The sequence below is a fragment of the Falco peregrinus genome, chromosome 5 (assembly GCF_023634155.1).
Source record: "Falco peregrinus isolate bFalPer1 chromosome 5, bFalPer1.pri, whole genome shotgun sequence".
NCBI lineage: Eukaryota > Metazoa > Chordata > Aves > Falconiformes > Falconidae > Falco > Falco peregrinus.
In genome coordinates, this window is record NC_073725.1 from 6931809 (window position 1) to 6951440 (window position 19632).

At 44.6% G+C, this 19632-nt stretch overlaps 1 protein-coding gene across 5 annotated transcripts in view; it reads right to left on the reverse strand.

Annotated features, from left to right (window-relative positions):
• COLQ (collagen like tail subunit of asymmetric acetylcholinesterase) overlaps window positions 1-18524 on the reverse strand; it is a 44450-nt gene extending 25926 nt beyond the window's left edge. For all 5 annotated transcript variants that reach the window (XM_027777198.2, XM_027777197.2, XM_013305362.3 and 2 more), the window contains exons 1-4: window positions 18250-18524; window positions 5022-5134; window positions 3045-3149; window positions 348-392 (exon numbers count right to left, since the gene is read on the reverse strand). In XM_027777198.2, the coding sequence (XP_027632999.1) occupies window positions 348-392; window positions 3045-3149; window positions 5022-5134; window positions 18250-18352 (366 nt within the window). In that variant the 5' untranslated portion in view covers window positions 18353-18524. The remainder of the gene's footprint in view (window positions 1-347; window positions 393-3044; window positions 3150-5021; window positions 5135-18249) is intronic.
• Window positions 18525-19632: the final 1108 nt, after the last annotated feature.

Genomic DNA, 19632 nt, shown 5'->3' on the forward strand with positions numbered 1-19632 from the left:
TGGGAGAGCTCTGCTTCTCATGTCCTCCTCAAAGGTGCTTGGATCGGTAAGATTGCTGACTTGTGCACCTGAGCTGCTTGCTTAAATACACTAGACAGAGTTAGCTACCATGGGAAGCCATAAAAAATATTTCAAAACAGAAAATGAACACTGAAAGATGAAGCTTTAAATTCTAGCTTCAAACCAATTCACAGCTTTACATTCACATTATAGCAAATTCCCACATCCATAAGGTCCACGATTCATTCACTAAACAGACAAGGAAAAAGGTGACACACACCCCCCACCCTCCCCCCACATCTTTGCCCCTCAAAAACATGCCAAACTCTCTCATAACAGACACTTACTTTCTCCCCTTTTGGTCCTGTTATACCAGGAATTCCTTGTGGACCCTAGGGAGAGAAGTGAATGCTATTATTAAGCTGCACTAGTGAAGAGGCGCTGGTGGTTGTCTTCCCTCAAACCTTGACCCTGTAGGTGTTTCCCAGGAACAGTGTGAACCCACAAGGTTGGGGTGTCAGATGTGGTATTTGAACGTGGCCTCTAAATGCCAGGTCTGGGCCACCGCTGGACGGCAGGCTGGCAGGGGAAGTGCGGGGGCATCTTCTAGATGAAGAAAATCGGCAAGAAAAAAGGCCTGGGGCAAAGGAAAGATGAGAAGTTCCTGGAGTCCTGAAGAATTAGCAACAACAAGGACACGGAGACACCGTGTCAGCTGGCAAAGGAGGTCAGCCAAAGGAGCGGTAAGGGAAGTGGCATAAAACATGTGGGATGGGCTCTGCAGTGTGGGATGGACATGGAGGATTGCCACTGCTTCTGAATCCTGAAGATACTTCTCTCCCTCTCAGATGAGGTTGGTTCTCCTTTCAGGAGACTTCTCAATCCAGGGAGGCCTTGAAACCCATCTCAGAAAAAAAAATATCAGAAAATCAGTCTTGTTTCTGGAATGCCTCCATTCACAGACCACCTTTTATTTTTGAATGACTAAGGAGAAAAATCCCAAGAGCCTGCATCAGAGGAGCTTTGGATTCACCATACAAATCACTCACTCCAGGTTTGAATCCTGGCTATCTTATGCTGACCATAACATGATGCAGATTGTATGGGAATAGGAGCAAAGCGTACCCTCAAATGCAAATTACTCTGACTATTTTCATCAGTAGAGTTGTTTCAGGTTTTCAGTAGTGTAAATCAGGATGCACCCTATTAGAGTCAGAGTCAAATTTTATCTTATTTCTTTCATTTTACCTTAGGTTACACATGGGAGGAACTACACTCTGAGTTACATCATTGCAAATCTAATTTAAAATTCAGCTCTGAGTCAACAGTATGGCCTTTTACAACTCCTTTGAAAGTCATGCAAGCTACAGCAGAAAAGAACTCAGATGTACTTCTTAAGATTATTTTTTTTAATGGTAGCATTTCTTTTCAGGTGACCATGGTCATAGAAGTATTGCCCAGAGGACTGCTGGCTCTAACATTGACCCGGTACAAGATACAGTCCCATAATTTATAATTAAAAATTCCAAAGCCATGTCATACCCACCCTAATGTCTGCCGTTGTGATAAAATCTGCCAGCCTACTCTATTTAAAAATGTTCTCGGAGGGACTGTGGGTCATTTGGCTGCAAGAATAATATTATTTATAGCAATGGACCTTGTAGAACAATAGAATCAATATTCCTGTTCTTCCAGTTTAAGCCAGAGAGAATATTAAGAGGATTTTTTTATACAAAGACAGTCTAGCAAAGACTGCTTCTGTAATCTGCTTCTTACACATCTACTGCAACTCTGGACCATGGCCAACCACAGTGCAGGGCTGTTTCATAATGCAGAGAAGACTTTTCTCAATACAGAACAGCACAAATGCTTCCCATCACTTCTCTCCACACCCCACCATTCACATGCCAAACAAGTCTGCCACATCCTGCATCCCAGCAAAGACAAAAGGGCAGAACGATAAAGACAGGTTCATAAAAGAAGACTTTCTGGCTTTCACATTGCAACTTCTAGACTATTTACAAAGACCTTCTGAAGTACTGACTTCTAAATAATGAAAGCTAAGCTTTTTGCCACATAACAACCTTTACTGTGATGTACTGTCCATACTTCTTAAATAGTGTTTGGGTGCTTGTTAACTTCTCAGGCTGCCAAAGCCTCAGTCACAGCTTTGCTGCAGCAAATGTCTTGTGCCATGCCTGCTGTTGGCTGTATTGTAATAAAACCGGCACCCAGGAGCCTCAAGGAACGTCAACATCCCAAAGCACCCAGCACAGCACATAGATCAGGACTGCCCGTGCCCCAGGAGGAACTGGAAGTACCTCTCCATGAAAAGTTTAATTTTTCTTTGGAGGGAATGAACTGGAATGGAAAGGCAGATGGGTGATCTTCTCCCCACTAAAGAGATGTTCGCAAAAACCTTCCCCTAGAGGTGGAGCATTTCCTCAGAAGATTTCTGAATGTACCAATTGTAGAAAATTAAACAGGAGGTCAAAAAGACTGGCCCAAGGTTACCCAGCAAGTCAAAGGCAGAGACGCTGCAGGTCAAGCTAGGAGATCCCACATCTCCTGAATCCCATCCCACTTCCCTCCTGGAGCCACTCCTTGCCTCTGATGCTCACTGTAGGCGTCTGCCTTCTCGAGGATGTACTCCACTAACATTCAAGTGCATTGCACTTCTTGTGCATCCACTCCATGGGCTCTTTCCCTCACATAAAGGACAACAGAGTCTAAAGCAAACAAAAAACTAACCAGGAGCCTCTGAAGGAGGTGATGGCACCTCCGGCATTTTTGATGGGTGCTACCCACTGTAAAAATTCACAAAAATGAAGGGTGAACTTGAAACCGACTGCAGTATGCAAGGCAGGGATGAGAACAGGGTAAAAAGCCTACATGATTTATGCATGGTCATATTGCGATGAAATTAAGCCAGAGCTCGGTATGCTCGCTAAGCGGTAACAAACATTTGCAGATGTCTTAAAGACTTGTAAGGGCCTTGGAGCAAGTGAGAGAACATGTGATTTAATTACAAATGCATCACTCACCTGGGGGCCAGGAGGCCCTGCAGGGCAGTGCGATTTGGGCAGGGAGGAAGCCTGTATTATCTGGAGCTCCTGACACAGCTCTTTCACATCCAGGGCAAGCAGCTTCTGTGTGACATAAAACATATGAGTGAACGTGCAGCCATACACAGCCTGTTGGAGAAATGTAAAAAACCCAGCCACCAAATGCTACAGCCTCAAGAGGGTTTATTCGCTCGCTCAGGGGGAAGCCATGGGTTAGTCACAAGGTTATCTCCATGGATGCTTGAACATTAGCACTTGAGCAGAGTGACCTGCCCCATACTTCCTCCTCCTCCTCCTCCTCCCCCGGAGGCACAAGGCAGCCGCGCTGCCGCACGCCCCTCAGAGCCACTGTGGGACCTTGGCCTATTCTTAGACCTGACCCTGCTCTCTCTGTCGCACTTTAGAAGTAGCAGCTCCTCTCCAAAAATAGCGTCTTTGCTCTAAGAATAGAGTACGCTCAGCGAGGGTGTAGGCAGCGTGAACTTGGCTCCAGAAGACACTAACCCATCGGCATTCACTCGCTGCAGGCCCTGCAGACCAGGGCCGATGCCTTTAATGACCATGAGCGTCTCATCTTTTGACTTCAAAATTAGCCTTGCATGAGTAAACTGCCTTATTTGTGTCCTGTAACAAAAGTGATCTCCCCTGGAAACGCGGACGAACGCTGACCCAGAAACACCGGGTTAACGCAAGTGATCCTCAGCTTCCAAGTGAAAAGCCGTTTTCTTGAAAAGCTCCCGCTGGGGACTCCAAAGCACAAACTGCTCACAGCGAACTCACGCGGCTCCCCCCCCCTCCTCAGAACTGCTTCGTTTTATTTCATGGTTTTATGGGGGAAACGATGGTGTAAGGATGATTTTATGATTACTCTCTGGGCTGTTTGGGGGAATCTCAGGCATCCTGGTCCCAACCTCATCCTCACTGAAGAAGTATAGCACATTCCCAGGACCTTGATTCTGGGTCTCCTTTCCGTGGAAATCAAAGCACAGAGAGGGGAGAGGATGAGGAAAGGTGAGGCAAGTAGATTTTGGTCGGGGGGGGGGGGGGGGGGGGGGGGGAGCAGCACCCTGAGCTCAATCCTGATCCCTCTGAAGATAATGGAGGATTTCACACTATATTTTTTCTTGGGTTAGTTCTTGTTAGACATCTTACTGATCATCATTTACGTAACACCAGCAACAATTGCAGTATTTGTATATGGTAGATGAATAGTAGAGTTAAGAAATAGGAATTACTGAGCAGGTAGAAACATTTTTAATGTTGGGGTGGAAAATATGTGAAGTTAACAGATCCTGGCAATAAGAATAATTGGGCAAGCTGCTGTATCATATACGCATTGTATCCTCTATGCTGCATATGTTAACATGTGTATGGATACATATCATGTAGAGCAGGTAGGTATATGCATAGGTGGGTGAGTGAAAACTGCATACCAGTAACTAAGACATGTCTGTCTTTCTGCAAAATGAAATGGCGGGAATAGATTCCATAGGAGGATTTTGAGACCTTCGTTTCACCTACTGGGTAAGGCAAATGCGATGCAAAACAGGACATATACATAATGTACACCCTGAAATCCATTGTGCGGGACAGAAAATTACCTTTCTGTCCTTACTTGGTTTATTGCACTGCCATTTCCTTTAGTTCAGGATTGCCTGACTCTTAAGTTCCCAAAACAGAGTAAAGAGGATATGTTTAAGTTTTTAAGTTAATTTTTTTTAAAGTTAATTAACTGCCCGAACAAACCCAGCTTTGTTTCGTTCCTTGCTCTATTTGAGATTCACTTCAAGCCCTAGTCTGGGATGTTGAATGATTGTCCTAACAGAGCCGTATTAACACAGCCAGACGGGTGGGCTGAGGGGGTGCCATGAAGAGGTGCTTGAGAGGATACTTCAGTCTCTGTCACACCTAAGAAGTCACGTAAAGAGAGGGGAAAGGCTCCCGGGCCACACTTACAGTGCTCCAGCTGTGCCTGAAGTATGGTGGTGGAAACAGGGGTGGTGGAGGAGGGCCGAGGAGGCAGCACGCTCTGCGGGTGAGCTCCTTCTTCTGTTCCAGACATGGGAGATCTGTTCAATACAAACATCCGTCTGTTGCCTTGAACGCCACAAACATTTCTCCCAGAATAAGAGGAGTTTCCATTCCACAGGATTTTCCTATATCCTGTGTGCATTGATTGTAACACTGTAATCCAAGCAGGGGTTTAAGAACCTGGGTGGTCCCTTATGAGTTCCTCCTCATGCTGAAGGCTAGGCAGAGTCTTAAACTCTTAATGTGGCTATGACACAGGCTGATTTTGGAAAATTTTAGATAAGCAACATTAGAAAACAGATTGAAATATTTCTCGCTTTCTCTCCCCTCTCTCCCAAAAGTGTGTTATAAACAGCATCTTCCAGTTCCCGTTACAGCCCGTGTGCCACCAGGAAGCGCCCCGTGCTGTTGCCCACCAACCTTCCCCATGGACCAAATTGCTTCAGGCCCGTCTGTGATAACCGAGTGGGAAGCTGCTCCACAGCCCAGCTGCTTATATTTCCCCTGGGACTGAAATCAGGTTGCCTTATTTCTGATTCCTGCATCATCCCTAAGAATAAATTTTCTGCAACTCCGACTTAGCTGATAGCTTTGTCACCATCTGACTAGTAAGGCAGGACCTCAGCTGCGTTCAGCAAGGTATGTAACCTCTTCTAAGAAGTAAACTCCCATCAACAATATAGGAAGCTCTGACCAAGGGTTCACAGAGAAAGAATTGGAAGGTGATGCGTTTATACTGTGAGAGTTTTTTTCTGAACCTGTTTACTCCTTGGGAAATATATTTCTAATCACGATGGGGCTTTCTGCAAAGGTTTTGCCAAGGACAGCAAACATTTATTTATGCCTGTTGGTTTTTCCCTCTGGCTTGTGGCAGCTGGAATGGGTGTCTGTGTACTGAAGGGTGGCAGGGAGCCAAACACAGTAGGAAGAAAAGCCTATGGTGAAGTATCTGGTATTAATAGAAAACCTCTAAATTAAGTTTCTAGGAAGACAAACCTGACAAAATTGCTAGATTTGTGTGCAAATCAAGCACAGGCTGGATATTAGCCACATCTCAAGGTAAGGCAAACTTTCTAAGGGACAGAGATACTTCTACATTTTCAAACGTCTCAGAAAATGTATTATATCAGTCCCGTCATCCCACATTAACGGGGACAGCATGTTCCCAGTCCTGATGCACAGAAAAGAGCCACTCAGAGGAGTGTGAATCAGCAGCATTCAAGGGTAGTTTAAGTTATCCAGATTTTTTTGTCTAGCAATATGTTATTTGCATTGATACCTTTGAAAGATGTGTCAATTGAAGTCTGAAAGGGTCCATAATGAAGACTCCTTTTCGGCTTTTCCTCACAAGTTTGAAACTGAGCCAAAACTTTCAATTTAAGAGAAAGGCAGAAGTTTTAGAATAAAAAATAGAGATATATTGTTTCATTTATAGCTTTAAATACGTACTGAAAATGTCCTTTAAAAAGTAGCAAAGGTTTGAGTTTGTCTGCGTCCAATTCTCACAAGCAATAAAATACGAAGGTATGTAGAGTTAAATTCTGTATTGGCTTATCCTGAATTCAGTCACTCTCATGCAGCTGTAACTAAGGTCTCCAATTTTTACCACACATACTTCTGGAGTTTTCTTAATTTCAGGATTGTATTTGAATATATTGCATTGGGACTAAATTGCATCTTACTAAAGCAACGGACAGCTTGTAATTTAACACGGTCTAAAATGTGATTATTATTTTATTTTAGGCTACATTCCGATATCATCACTCTTAGTACTACCTTATTACGTGATCTAGCTAAATTTCAACAGGATTATTATCATTCAACAAGAATACAAATATCAAAGCTGGTCTGATGTGGCTTCCTTCTAAGATCACTATCACGTACTGTAGAAAAAGTTTGTATTACTGCAGTTGTACTGCTGTGTAAAAAAAAAAAAAAAAAAGAGAGAGAGAGAGAGAAGATTAAAGTGTCATTCTTTAAATATTTTCCAAAAATAAGATTAGATACAAATGTACATCTATAGCTTTAATAGGATACTTATCATGTCCTCATGAGTAAAGACAAGTGCTGGATTATAAAATATTTGGGTTTTTCTTTTTAGCAGCAAAGTCCGAAATTCTGTGGAAGAGGTTTTATTGTGAAAAACACTATAGCTAACCAAGTTGGTAGCAAAAAGCAAAATAGCTACTGTTTTCAGTCTTTATAGTCTTATTCTAATACTACTGTACCACAAGTTAGGTTGAAACCCAGTTTAGGTTTGCTGGTATGAATGGTGATAGCATGTACTCATCTCTATGAAGAAACAAGAAAAAAATTATCCTGTTTCTATTATGTAGGATAGATATAAATTCTATAATGATGTGGGTAGTTCATCTTTCAGGGGCTCCATCATTAACCATGGCTATGTTCTGGAAGATGTATTTGTAAAGCCACTATTTAAGAAAAGGCTGGCACTGGAATGACAGGTGATAACGACAGCAGAAGGAGCAAAAAAGTGAGTCACAGAGTGATGACAGGTACGACTGCTAGAACTTGATCTTCCAATAAGCACCGCATTTCATTGGTATGGATTTTGTAACTGTGATAACTCCAAGACGTACAACCATCACAACAATTGGCTTGTTTCATATCACAAAAAAGTTACCTTGACAGGCTTACAGGCTCTCCGTAAACGCAGTGTATATTTTTAGGTTCCAGGTTAGCTTTGTTTGCTAAACACAGCTTCAGAATACTCCAGTCCCCATCAGTGGAAAAAATCTCAGCCCAAGAATAGGACTGTCATAGTTTTCGGTGAAACATGAAGACCCTGCCTCCCCAGAGCATGCATTTACATATCTCATATGGAAACAACTTCAATATCAAAGAAGTTATTCAATAAGAGAAAGAAGATAAAATGAAAAACTCCTTCTAGGACTTGTCTAAGTGGCAGTTGTTTTCAGAGAACATAAACATTTTTACAGTCAGCTTTAGAATAGAAAGTCTTTACCATGCTCAAACTCAAATTATTTTTATGGTCCAGACTGTATGTTAATCTAGTCCAAGACAGTGACTATATACGTCTATGGGTGTACTGGCAATGGTTGCTTCACAAAATAACATATTTCAGGTAAGCTGTTGCAATGTTTCATTTTGTTCCTGCAGACTGCTTGCTTCTGACCATAGCTGGAATTTGGGAACTCTTACCCGAGGTGGTCCAACACAAAGCCAGAGAGGAGCCTTTGCCCACGCCGAGTCCTCTGGAGTGGGGCTCATACGAGGTCTCTGAGCCCTCCTAGAGCTGTTCCTACAGCTGACTTTTAACCCTACGGACCCCCCCAGCTGCAACGGAGCTACCAGAGAAGTGGTGTCCTGGGTTCAAGTTAGATTTACAGGATTCCATCCAAAAAAAATCGTAAGTAAACTACGGAAGTGACTTCTATCCTAAAATCACAAAGCTGTAGGCCAGCTGCCAGGAGGAAAGGACGAGAAAGGAAAAAGATACTTAACATGTGTTTCCCTTCCTATTTGTGACCGCATTCATCCAGCAAGCCCTGACGGGAAGCCACACTGCTATCCAAAGGCTTGTCACCCTGACACCAGGGCTGGTGGCCTGCCCAGCTTGTGACAGGCAGGACTCTGCTGGACAGAGACCTCTGATGGCTGACACCCCTTCACAGGTGCTTCTCCCACTTGGATGCCACTCAGAATTAATAATAAACGAGCTGGGCAGACTCGTCAGTTAATGAACGTGGGCTTGTCCAGCTGAAACCGAGACTTTATCTGCTTTGTTGTTGTTCACTCGGGCTCCTCTTGCCCTCCTTGCAAGCAGAGCAGCACGCCACGGGCCCCAGCGCCCTGCGCCGTTCTGCACATCTGTTGCAAGGTGACTAAGGCACTTTTCCCTTTTAAGTCAGAAAAGTTTAAGAGCTTGTCAAAAGTACCTTTTGAGAGCCATGGGTCAAAATCTTTTACTTACAGAGCAGATGCACCTTGAGCTCTCCTTTAAAACCCCAAAGCCGTGCATCAGCATTAACAATACCTATTTCTTGAAAATGTGTTTTATGAAGCTTTGTGACCCAAAACATGCCTTAAGGACACATAAGCAGAGACAGGAATGCAGCTCATGTCTGGAGATGAGTTGGACAGTCAGGCTGGCAAATGGTCTGCATCTCTCAGCACCCTTTTGAACTTAGACCTTATAGTTGATGGCGTAAATATATCTTTTCATATAAACCAACTAATATAAGTATGTCAAAGAAAGGTATCAAGCTCTGCAGCTTAGGTAATGGTGTCTGCATGGAGGAGTGACCCATGAAGTTCCCACGGGAGTTACAGGATGAGTCATGGAGCTGCAGCTCTCTTCTCCTCTGCTTCCGGTTCCCTCTTGCTTGAAATAGGGCTTCAGAGTCTTTAAGGAGCAGAGAAAAGCTGATTAGAAACCAATTCCTCATCCTTCTGACAGAAAATTAAAAAATTCAGCCAAAACCTTGCAAATTTCTTTTCAGCCAAGAAAAACTCACAAAATTTTGAAAATACTCCCTTTTTAATCCCCAAAATGGCTATGGGCTGTGGCAGCTGTAATGTGTACTTCAGCGGCTGGTGCACACGCAGAAGCTGTCTAAATAAATAAATAAATAAAAGTATTTAAAATCAGTCGACATTCAAAAAGCTTGACACCACCACAAACCCTGGCACGCTGCCTGGATCCTGGTGTTCACCCGGCTGGCGGGGGGGCAAGGACGTTCTGTCTCCTTTCCTCACCTAACATTCAGCCCAGGTCCCCCCGTGTCCCCCGGTGCCTCCTGCACACGCAGGGGCAGCGAAGTCCCAGTCAGCCCCGCGCAGCCCGGCCGACCAGTGGCAAGCAGCTGCGTCCTGGCAAGCCAGCCTTGGAAACCACCGCAGAAATGGCAAGATGCAGGAAAGCAAAGGGGCTTGTGAGTTTTCTAAGCAGGGTAAGTCCTTTTACTCCCTATATGCAAATATTTCAGACATTTAATCAGTATGTGCATGTATGCGGGCAACCCATATGCCGAAAGATTATATACTGTTCTCTCAGGTTGATCGCAGAAAGAAAATTCTGAGATCAGTATAGAAAGAGGAGTGTTTGCTTGGGTTGGCTCTGCACTGCAGCTTCCCAAGAGCATGAAAATTCCAATGAAATCTGATAGGTGGAAGACCAGTGGGTTATAATGTGGGTTTATAAAATAAAGCCATGGCTTATAAATCCCAATAACCACATCAGGGCTATTTTGTGCAATTTTCTGTCTATTGCTTTCCATTTGCAGAGGTCCAGAGCTCTAGACACTGCTAAACAATGCTGACAACTCTACGTGCTCCCCTTCAGTGCATGAAAAACTGAGGCACAGAGATTTAAGCAACACCCCAAAGCCACAGATGACTCTATTACAACACCAGAAACAGAGTTCCAGTCTGGTAAATCACAGTATCTCATCTCAGGCACTTTATGAACTGGATTATAAAACTCAACTGCTTGTCACACCAGAACAATATTATAAATACTCTGAGTATTAAAGCCTAAAACCCTACTACAATCTGTAGAAGAGCCTGAAACACTAAAGACTAATGCAGGATGGCTGCTGCATCAGCCCCGAAAGACTTCTATGTGCCATTCACTGCCACGCAGCCCTCTCTGCCTTCATCTGTGCCATCAGTAGCAAAAAAGCTGAGACACCCCGGTGCCACCCTTCTGCAGCTGCAAGATTATAACCTCTTAGTGCTGGCATAGATCAAATGTGCACTCTACTTTGATGTTGCTCCACCGTATGCTCAGACAGTCCCAGACAACCCCTATGTGACTGCGGATGTTGCTGCGTGCTCAGAAAGACTTCAGAGAAATGCTTTCAAATCCCTCTTTGAAACTTTGCTACCATGCGCTGTATTAATTCCTCACGATTCCCTTACTGCCACAGATTCACAGCCCAGCTGACGTCTCCCTTTCAAAAAAATGACTCTATTGACTTGGTATTGTAAAAAGTTGTTAACTTCGTAGTTTCAAGTAGCTAACAAAAAAATCCACTGGAACTTTCCCCTGGGTAGAAGAAAACTGAAACTGTCGCACTGCCTTCTTTAACCAAAGCATCTCCCTTCACTCGTGTGCATTCCCCAGGCATATGCATTTATGCATACACACTTGCTAGTTCCTGAGAAAAATTATTAACAGCTCCTTTTGGTTTTCCCCCAGTGTCTTGGTCTTCTGCATTCTTCCTATATCCATCTTCTCACCCCAAATACCCTTTTACCATTACAGCCGTGTGACTATAGAAAAGCATTCCCCCAATTTCCTTTTCATTAAAGCGATGATTCCTTGGAGAGGAGAAGGGGAGAAGCAGAACATCTAGGCTGGGGTCTGTTAATTCCTGTGGGGTTTTTCTCTCTCACCTATTTCTGATCTTCCTCAATCAATTCCCCCTAGAACTGAAGGGCTTCCCTAGTTCTCCTCCTCCTCCTAAGCTATAGCGTGGAATAGGTCTCCTTGACGTGCCCTGGGTGAGTCGTATGTTGCATTACAGCTGAATGTGCCCCCTGATTTTGCAATCACACACTATCCTAGCACCAGGAGTTAAAACCTGCAGGGATACATGGCCTGACAACAAACTTCCCCACGTATAAACACAAATTCTATTTTTCCATAGTTTTAACTAAGATTAACAGTTTCTCTTGCAATTATGCTGCTGGTGCTCCTGTGCCAATACAGCCCACCCACAGGAAGCCTCTGTGTCCGATATGAAATGGACTGTAAAACCCAAGGAGGCTAAAATGCGAAGTCACAGACTGTTCCCTTGCTGTGCAGGGGTTTGGTTGTATTGGCGAACCCACAACTGAACTGTCTGTACTAGGCGCCTGCAAGCACTGTCTGTCAACAAGTACCTAGGGAATGAGCTGATCTTGCAGCACTTTGGATAGCTTGTTGGTGGAGCTCCTATCCTTTCACGGCAAACATCTTATTTTGAAACAGCTTGCTTTGCTGTGCTGGAATGGAAGCCTCCACGTTCCAGTCTGGTTACAACAAAAATCTAGTATTCACCAGCACATCCAATACAGTGATACGGCATGGACAAGCCTACTTGAACCACTTCGGATCTCTGTGGCAGCTGCAGCATCGCTTTCAGCTGAGGTTCCCTTTTAGACCAGTTGCTGCCTGTCAGAAACATTCACAGGTTACAGAAAAACCTTCAGATGGGTTGGTGCATCCTTCGCTGGAAAGGCGAGCAAGCCCTGCCTCAGCTCCTGCACTGACCTCTGTCCCAGGCAGCTGGAGAACTTCACCACAGAACAGCTATCTGAAAAATATCGGCTTTGCTTGGGTTGTGTCTCCAGAGGAGCTTGGGTTGTGTCTCCAGAGGAGCTTCCACAGTCTCAAGCTGGACATCTGCCTCACTTGTAATATAAATGTTGCCCCAGAAAAGAATTCTGAACTGGCCACCGCTGTAGTCCCAGCTTCCTGCACTTCAGGAGCCCAGGTATCAGTCCTGGCTTCTGTAACCAGGAAGCCTCTGCCCCCAGCAGCTCACCACATGAAGCCAAGCAAGTCAACCTTTTTACTAAACCAGGAGCAACTGGGGAACACAGGGGGGACCACATGGTCCTTTGATATGCGTTTTCTGGAGTGAGCGAATGTCGGTGATAAACAGCATTTCACTGAACCCTCTCCCTTCATTTGCATTACTGAACCCTTTCGACAACCTGAGCGCTTTGCCATCCAGTAATGCCACAAGCAGGCCAGAAGCCCCCTTCCCCTCCTGCATGCAAGACCCAGAGCTGTACAGAGGGTGCCTTGTCGAGCCTAGCTTCCTCGCTAGTGGCTGTGTCCTCTTCTGATTTTTATTTACTGCTGCAAGGCAAATTCCACAACCTCCTGAACCGACTCTGATGTCCTTTCCTTGTCTCTCACCCACAGGATCAAGTGGGCTTCTACTTATTGGCCGACTGCTAATCCAACAGGACCTCGTGGGGGTCCTTTGCTGTTGGGGCTTGCATCAGTGCTCCCCTTGCCCTTCCCCACACGAGGCTGGCTGCAGGAACCAAGTGGTGGACAGGCTGTGCACCAGCGTGGCTGCTCCGCGCCCACCGGACTCGGCACAGGCATTGCACCATGCACCACCACAGAAAGGTCTGTGAATCCTGAGGTGATTTCATCCCTGAGCATTATCCACATTGACCTGAGCAGGAAACTGGGATTCTCACAGGTTGTATCTACCAGGGAGAAACTATAGATAAAGGCAAATCAGGTGCTTCTTTAACTGTGTTTATTTTAAAGACCCATTTACTTAAAGTACCAGTAACCACACCATACTAGACTTAGTTTGCTACCAGTCCAAGCCTTTCCCCAGTCACTGCTGAGGAACTGCTGCTTTATCAGCTTAGGAGGGTAACCACCACACAGCAATTTTGGCTTATCTTTCTAGCCGCTCCTTCGGCCTGCAGCTGCGCTCAAATGCAAATGGCCAATCCCAAGGTTATTTTTTTCTCTCAAACTGAAGAGATACTCTATTGAAGGAATCTGTTGCCTCCCTTTCAGGCTTCTGTGAGTCACAAACAAGATAGAAAGCTTTTAAATGCCCGGCTAAATCCAGCCGCAAGACCTCTGCCTAGCCAGATCCACAGCCAGGTGACTGCCTTCTTTTATGGCCAATGATAATTTGCTTTCCTTCTCCTAATGAAGCCTTTGCCAGTGGCTCATTGCCATCAGGAATTTTAATCTAACCAAAGCTTTCCTGCTCCTGTGTGTTCCATGGGAAACAACCAACAGCATCAGGATGCTGGGCACCTCCTGGACCCATTCTGACTTTCCAGAGCAGAGTCAGGCTTCCTTCCCTGGACTCATATTTTTGCCCCTCAGAGATTCACCTCTGCTTGCTAGCTACCCTTTGGGCTGTTCTCCCTGTAGGCTCTGGCTGCTGCCTTGAGGATCTTCCAGCTTTTACTGTTGGTCTTATTTTAAATTCCTTCTGTGTCTTTCTTACTCCTGCATGCACTCTGATTGTTATTTCCGTTGTGATTTTACCTAAATAAATATTTGCAATTACTCTATTTAGAAACAAAACCCGTCCACCTGACACCTCTGCTGTTTTGACAATACTGAGGGTGCCTGCAGGTTGGTTCATTAGAGGACCCCCCCAGCCCGTCCAGATGATGGAGTCAGATATTGCTTTCACAGGAAGGTAGCCAGGATCCCAACTCCCTCAATGTCAAGAATCACAGCTTGGTTTTGTGTTTTCTCTCTCCCACTGTTTCTCTCACAGATGCACAACGCTCCCTCCCCCCAGGGCAGGGGGTACTTCGTTCCCCTCCCTGCGGCACCCTGCACAGCTCCTGCTCCCAACCCGCCTTCCCATCACCACGGCTCTTACTGCTCCAACAGCGTCGGTCCACAAGAAAGCTGAACCCTTTTCTGCAGCTATCCCACACGAGGTCTGGTTGCAGCTTAATATCACACCTTCTCAACTCCGAAGAGGCCACCCACCCAGTGGGACGTGGTGTTCTTTTTCTTCAGGAAAATAATGGGAAAAAGGCAAAGAAAGTGTGAAGAATACTGCCAGTGATGCTCAGATTAATCTCTTAAATTAATGCCCTTAAGATGTTCTTAATCAACCCTATTCTTATCATAGGGTTGTGCATCAATATTGACAGTAGGGGAAAATTCAACCAAGGAATACATTTGTGGCATGTGTAAAAGGCAGTTTGGGTCAGAAGAAGCATCGAGATACTGTTCTTCTCCAGCTGTTGCTGGTAATTTAAATACTTTCCCATCTCTCTGAAAAACCTCAGAAACCTTTGGCCTGGATGAGTAGAATAGGGGAGAAGGAATGGGGGGGGGGGGGTGGAAGAAAGTCCTACTACTGCCTGAATTTAGAAGGTGGCTTCCTTCAGGCTGGTTCTTACAAGGTGCAGGCTGGTTCATCTGACCCAACTGAAAATGAACATAAAATTCATGCCTGGTTTTCACCACGTGAATGCAACCTCCTCAAGTGCACAGCACAGGAACCTCAGCAGAGCAGAGCTCTGAAAACCGGTAATAAGTGACACCGTAAACACAGTGGCGTAAGGGTGGGATACGGCAGATTACCCTGAAAAGAGACCTGCTGTCTCCAGGAGAGTTGAGTACCCACCCCTGGGGTCTTCACTGCCACGTGGAACCACAGCCGCATGCTTGAGCATGTTGTAATGTTATTCCCTGAAGCATTTCCTCCAGAAATGTCAACTTTTTGGAGCTGACGTCACATTCAAAATACTTCCAGAAACAAGGATGCACTGTTGCTTGAGGCTGATGGGACTATACGGTGGAGTTGGCAGCAAAACAAATATTCAGATTATTCTTTCCCCAATTATTCTACACTTTCCCCCCCTACCAGTTGTTTATCTCTGCTTTCAGGTTACTGCTCTGACCTGTAAACCTTTTCATTTGTGACCTGTTGGCTATGCAAAGACATGGGAGGACAGAAATAAAAGTACTTTTAGCCCAGAAGTTTTCAGACACCTGGAAAACACCCAAGTGCATTTTCCCAACCATAGGAAAGACAAGTCATTTCTCAAAAACATCCTCACTGTTAAATGTGATTAGTTTTAGAATTTGCAAGTACCATGCTGAAATCCATACTTCAAATGTGAAATTGCATCCTGGTGCCAGATACAAATAATTGACTCAGCTGACAGACACAGAACATTTGAGAAACCACTAAAATAACTGAGAATTTAAATGGAATTAATTCACCTTCTGTACCCACTGTGAGATTTCTACCAGAAAAGAGAGAACTTTTTGCTTTTTTTCTTAGGACATGTTTCTTAAAATGGAGATGCAATCCAAGTACTAAAGAAATTGATGTCATTTTTCATACAAAATAGCCCTGATTAGCAAGTAACGATGGCACACAGGTGTGTAACAGCTCATCAAAGTACGGTCAATCCAGCCCTGCGGTTGTGGGATTATGACTGAATCATCTGCCAGTTATTATTTTTTCCACAGATTATCAAGTAAACGTTTACATTTGTGACAGAAGCCTTGCTAAGAGCTTGCTGGGTATGAAGGCAATTGTCAGTGCCTGGGCCAGAAGAGCACAGCGTGGGGCTTTACTGCCGAGTGGTGCATGGCGGCAATTTGCCCAAACTGCCACACTGGGAACCAGATTTCCCCATCGGGTTCACACCTTCTCCAAGCCTGAAGCCAGAAACTGCTGGTCTACGGGGTTGGAGGAGGAAGGGGCCGCAGCTGGCTGCAGGCTCTGCCTGGGAAGCCCTGGGGTCTCTTGCAGGCTACGGAAAATAATTCTGTGTAGAGCAGAGTCTGGCATTTTTCTTCATATTTGCCTCTTCTACTACAGTTTCTGCAGAGACGGTAAGTCTTTCCTCTTCTAAGGGGAAAGTTATTTGTTGAACTGTTATTTTTCAAAGAGGACAGTTTAAACAGCTTCTCTAGACACACAAGTGTGTGCCACAGGAGAAAGACCAGGCCATACAGGTGATGGAAACATGAAATTCTTGTTTGTCTGGGTAGCATCTACAAGTATCAAATAAATGTAAGGTTCTTCAAAACAATTTTTGAAGTCTAATGACTTACATGCTATTGCAATGCAATTTTGAATATATCAGAGAAAATAAATCTTGATGATTCCTTGTACTTCAGCATTAACTAATCTCAACATAATGGAAAAAGCATACCCAATTGAACACCAATGATAACAAATGTAAATGCTTTTTAGCATCCTACAGAGCTTAACAGAAAAAAATATTAGTTCCTAAAGAATGGACTAAATTGTTTTTCAAGGGATGTACTTCTTCAGACATTAGGCTTCTCTAGATGTTATCTTAAAAGCTATCTGAAATGACTACAGAATTGTAATGGCTGCATTATTAAATGCTATAGGGCTTTTCTCCAAAGGATATCAGCATTACCCTTGTGGTCCTCAGAATCTTATTATTTGATTATCTTTAAATGAATGGACTGTTCAAACCATTGGGAGTGAACTACAGTGTAGTAGCTCTGCACATTTTAAAAGATTTTGAAAAAAACTGTTAGCAGAAACATACCACTGTTCCTTAGCGCAGAAATCTATTACTCATACAAGCTAGCCTGCTGACCACCCTTGTCTCATAAATGCCTTGGATGTAAACCACCTAGCTCTGGTCATACTGGAGACATCAGAGAGAGAGAGAGAAAGGCTGTGTGTCTTTAGATCCATATCTAAGATTGATTTTACGCACGGTCATGAAATGTGCACCCCTTTGGTCCCTGTCTTCATGTGCAAGGCAAGGGTAGGACCTGCAGGCACAGCTGCCACCGACCTACAAATCTCAGTTGAACTAGCTCAGATCTGACACAGAAGGAATCCAGGACGTTAGTATAGAAGCATCTCTATTGACAGATACAGAATAACGGGCAGAAGGTGGGAGACAGCAATTTGCTACAAGTTGGTGAAAGTTCCTCAAAGGAGAGACGGAGTCAGAGCTCTCGCCAGCCTTCCCCTTCCCTCGCACAGAACGTGGCTGAAGGAAAGTCTTGCTGATGAAATGAAAATCTATTAAGTGGGATTTCCAGTGCCCCGGCTCAGCTGACAACTAATTTGTTTTGCCTTTGCCTAGCAGGGATTTTCCATGCAGCGGACTCTTGTTTGCTATGTAAGTCATCCGAGTATTCGTTAGTGTCATAGCCAGAGCCAGATGATGTTTATTCTGCTAACATCCAGTCGGACCCCGGCAGCGCTCATTGAGGTCAGGGCTTTATTTATAGAAGCAGATATACATTGAGATTAATTTTCTTTCCCTTGCTGTAATCTGCCTAAACTCATCCAAAATAGAAAGAAACATGCAGACATGCAAGTAATATACTAATTGGGCCATGAATTAGCACAGCACCATAGAAGCCGATGGAAAAAAAGCATTTTAGAGCAGCTGAGGATCTTGTCTATTATTTCTCTGGGGGAAGGGAAGGGAGGGGTTTAAAACCAGGAATTATAAAGCAAAAAGCAAAACCAACCAAGCAACAAAATGTCCTGACATGTGGCAGAGCAGGTCTGCAATGCAAAATCCCTCCACCGAGATCTGCAATTTGAAGTATGTATTTTTTCCTCCTGTGTTTCCAGTCACCGGAAAGTGCAAGAATCAGAGTGCAGAGAGCTCCAAGCAAGGAAAAGTAACAAGACTTAAAGCAATTTACCTGCTGAAACTGAGAAGACATTGTCAACGTACGCAGTCTGAGGTAAAGCAAAGCAGAAGAGCTGCAGGTAAGATCCCCAGACAAGCAGGCTGAGGACCAACATGCTGGCTGTGCCCTGGCAGATTCCAGCTCAGAGCTGCAGGGCTGCTTTGGGGATCGCTCGCTCTCTACTCTCACTCCCTCTCTGCCTTGCCTGCTCCCTGCCTCTTCCCTGGCTGTGGGATGCGTGTGTCTGTGTGTGTACGTTCCCCCGCTGTCATCCCCCCGCCCCGTCATCCCCCACCCCCCCACCCCCCCTGCCTTTAGGAAGAAAGAATGCCAACCATTTCCCATTAAATCTTCTCCTTACACTAGACAGTTATATTTAACTCCTACAGTTGCCCCTATTGTGGACATTAGCTGCTAAAACTGGGGCATGAGGGATCCTGGTTTTGCTAACAGAAGGAAAAAGGCTCTTTGCTTAATAATAACGATGAGCAGGAAAGGGAGAAATTATGAACTGGGCTATAAACAGTATCCCTCTGTGCAGGCAACCAGACACCGATGTCGAGATGGATAAAATCCCTGATTGATCATCTCCCACAGGTCACTAATTGCCTTAATGAGAAAGACGAACCTAACATCTGCTTATCACTGGTAGTTCCAAGTGTTGCATTCATTTACTGAGTGCAGCTCAGGCTGAAGGGTGCCACAAAGGCTTCACAAACCACCGAACAGGTTATTATTTAGTATTTAAGTGAAAATGACAGTCTCACTGATAATGCCAGACATCGTAGGACCGCAACAACAGGTTGGAAGGACAGGGTACAACAGGTGGCAGAAACAATATGTGTGCTGTGATGGGGTGAGTGAAACGCTATCGGGTCCGGGGGTGGTGGCTGTCAACACGCTACACAGCCCTGTGGGAAGAAAACAAACCTCCAACTCTCTGAAAAGCCAGCGTGTGCCTTGGTTACCTGTGCAAAAGCTTGGTGCTTCTGTGCCTTCTTGCAACTCACAGCACTTTGCAAATAAATTTCTGTCCTCCTTTCTGCTTGGAATCCGACAGCCGTTTCCATGAAAAGCAGAGGTACTCCTTCACTGTGAAACCATCGTTACCCCCTCTCTTCCAGACAGAGATGGTTTCTTTGCCCAATGTTTATTGTTCCTCCCAAGGCAAACATGGAAATCTTTTGGATTAATTACAGAATCGATTTATTTTTTTCATTTGAGAAAAGCATTCATTGACAGAGATGATGACATGTCCCCCTGAGTGTTATCTCCCACTGAGTACACCACTAAAGGGCAAAGTGATATATTTCCACAATTACAGTTAAACAGTCTTGGCTGTTACTTTCAAGACATTGCAAACATATTAACAAAATCTTTCTAAATGTAATGGTT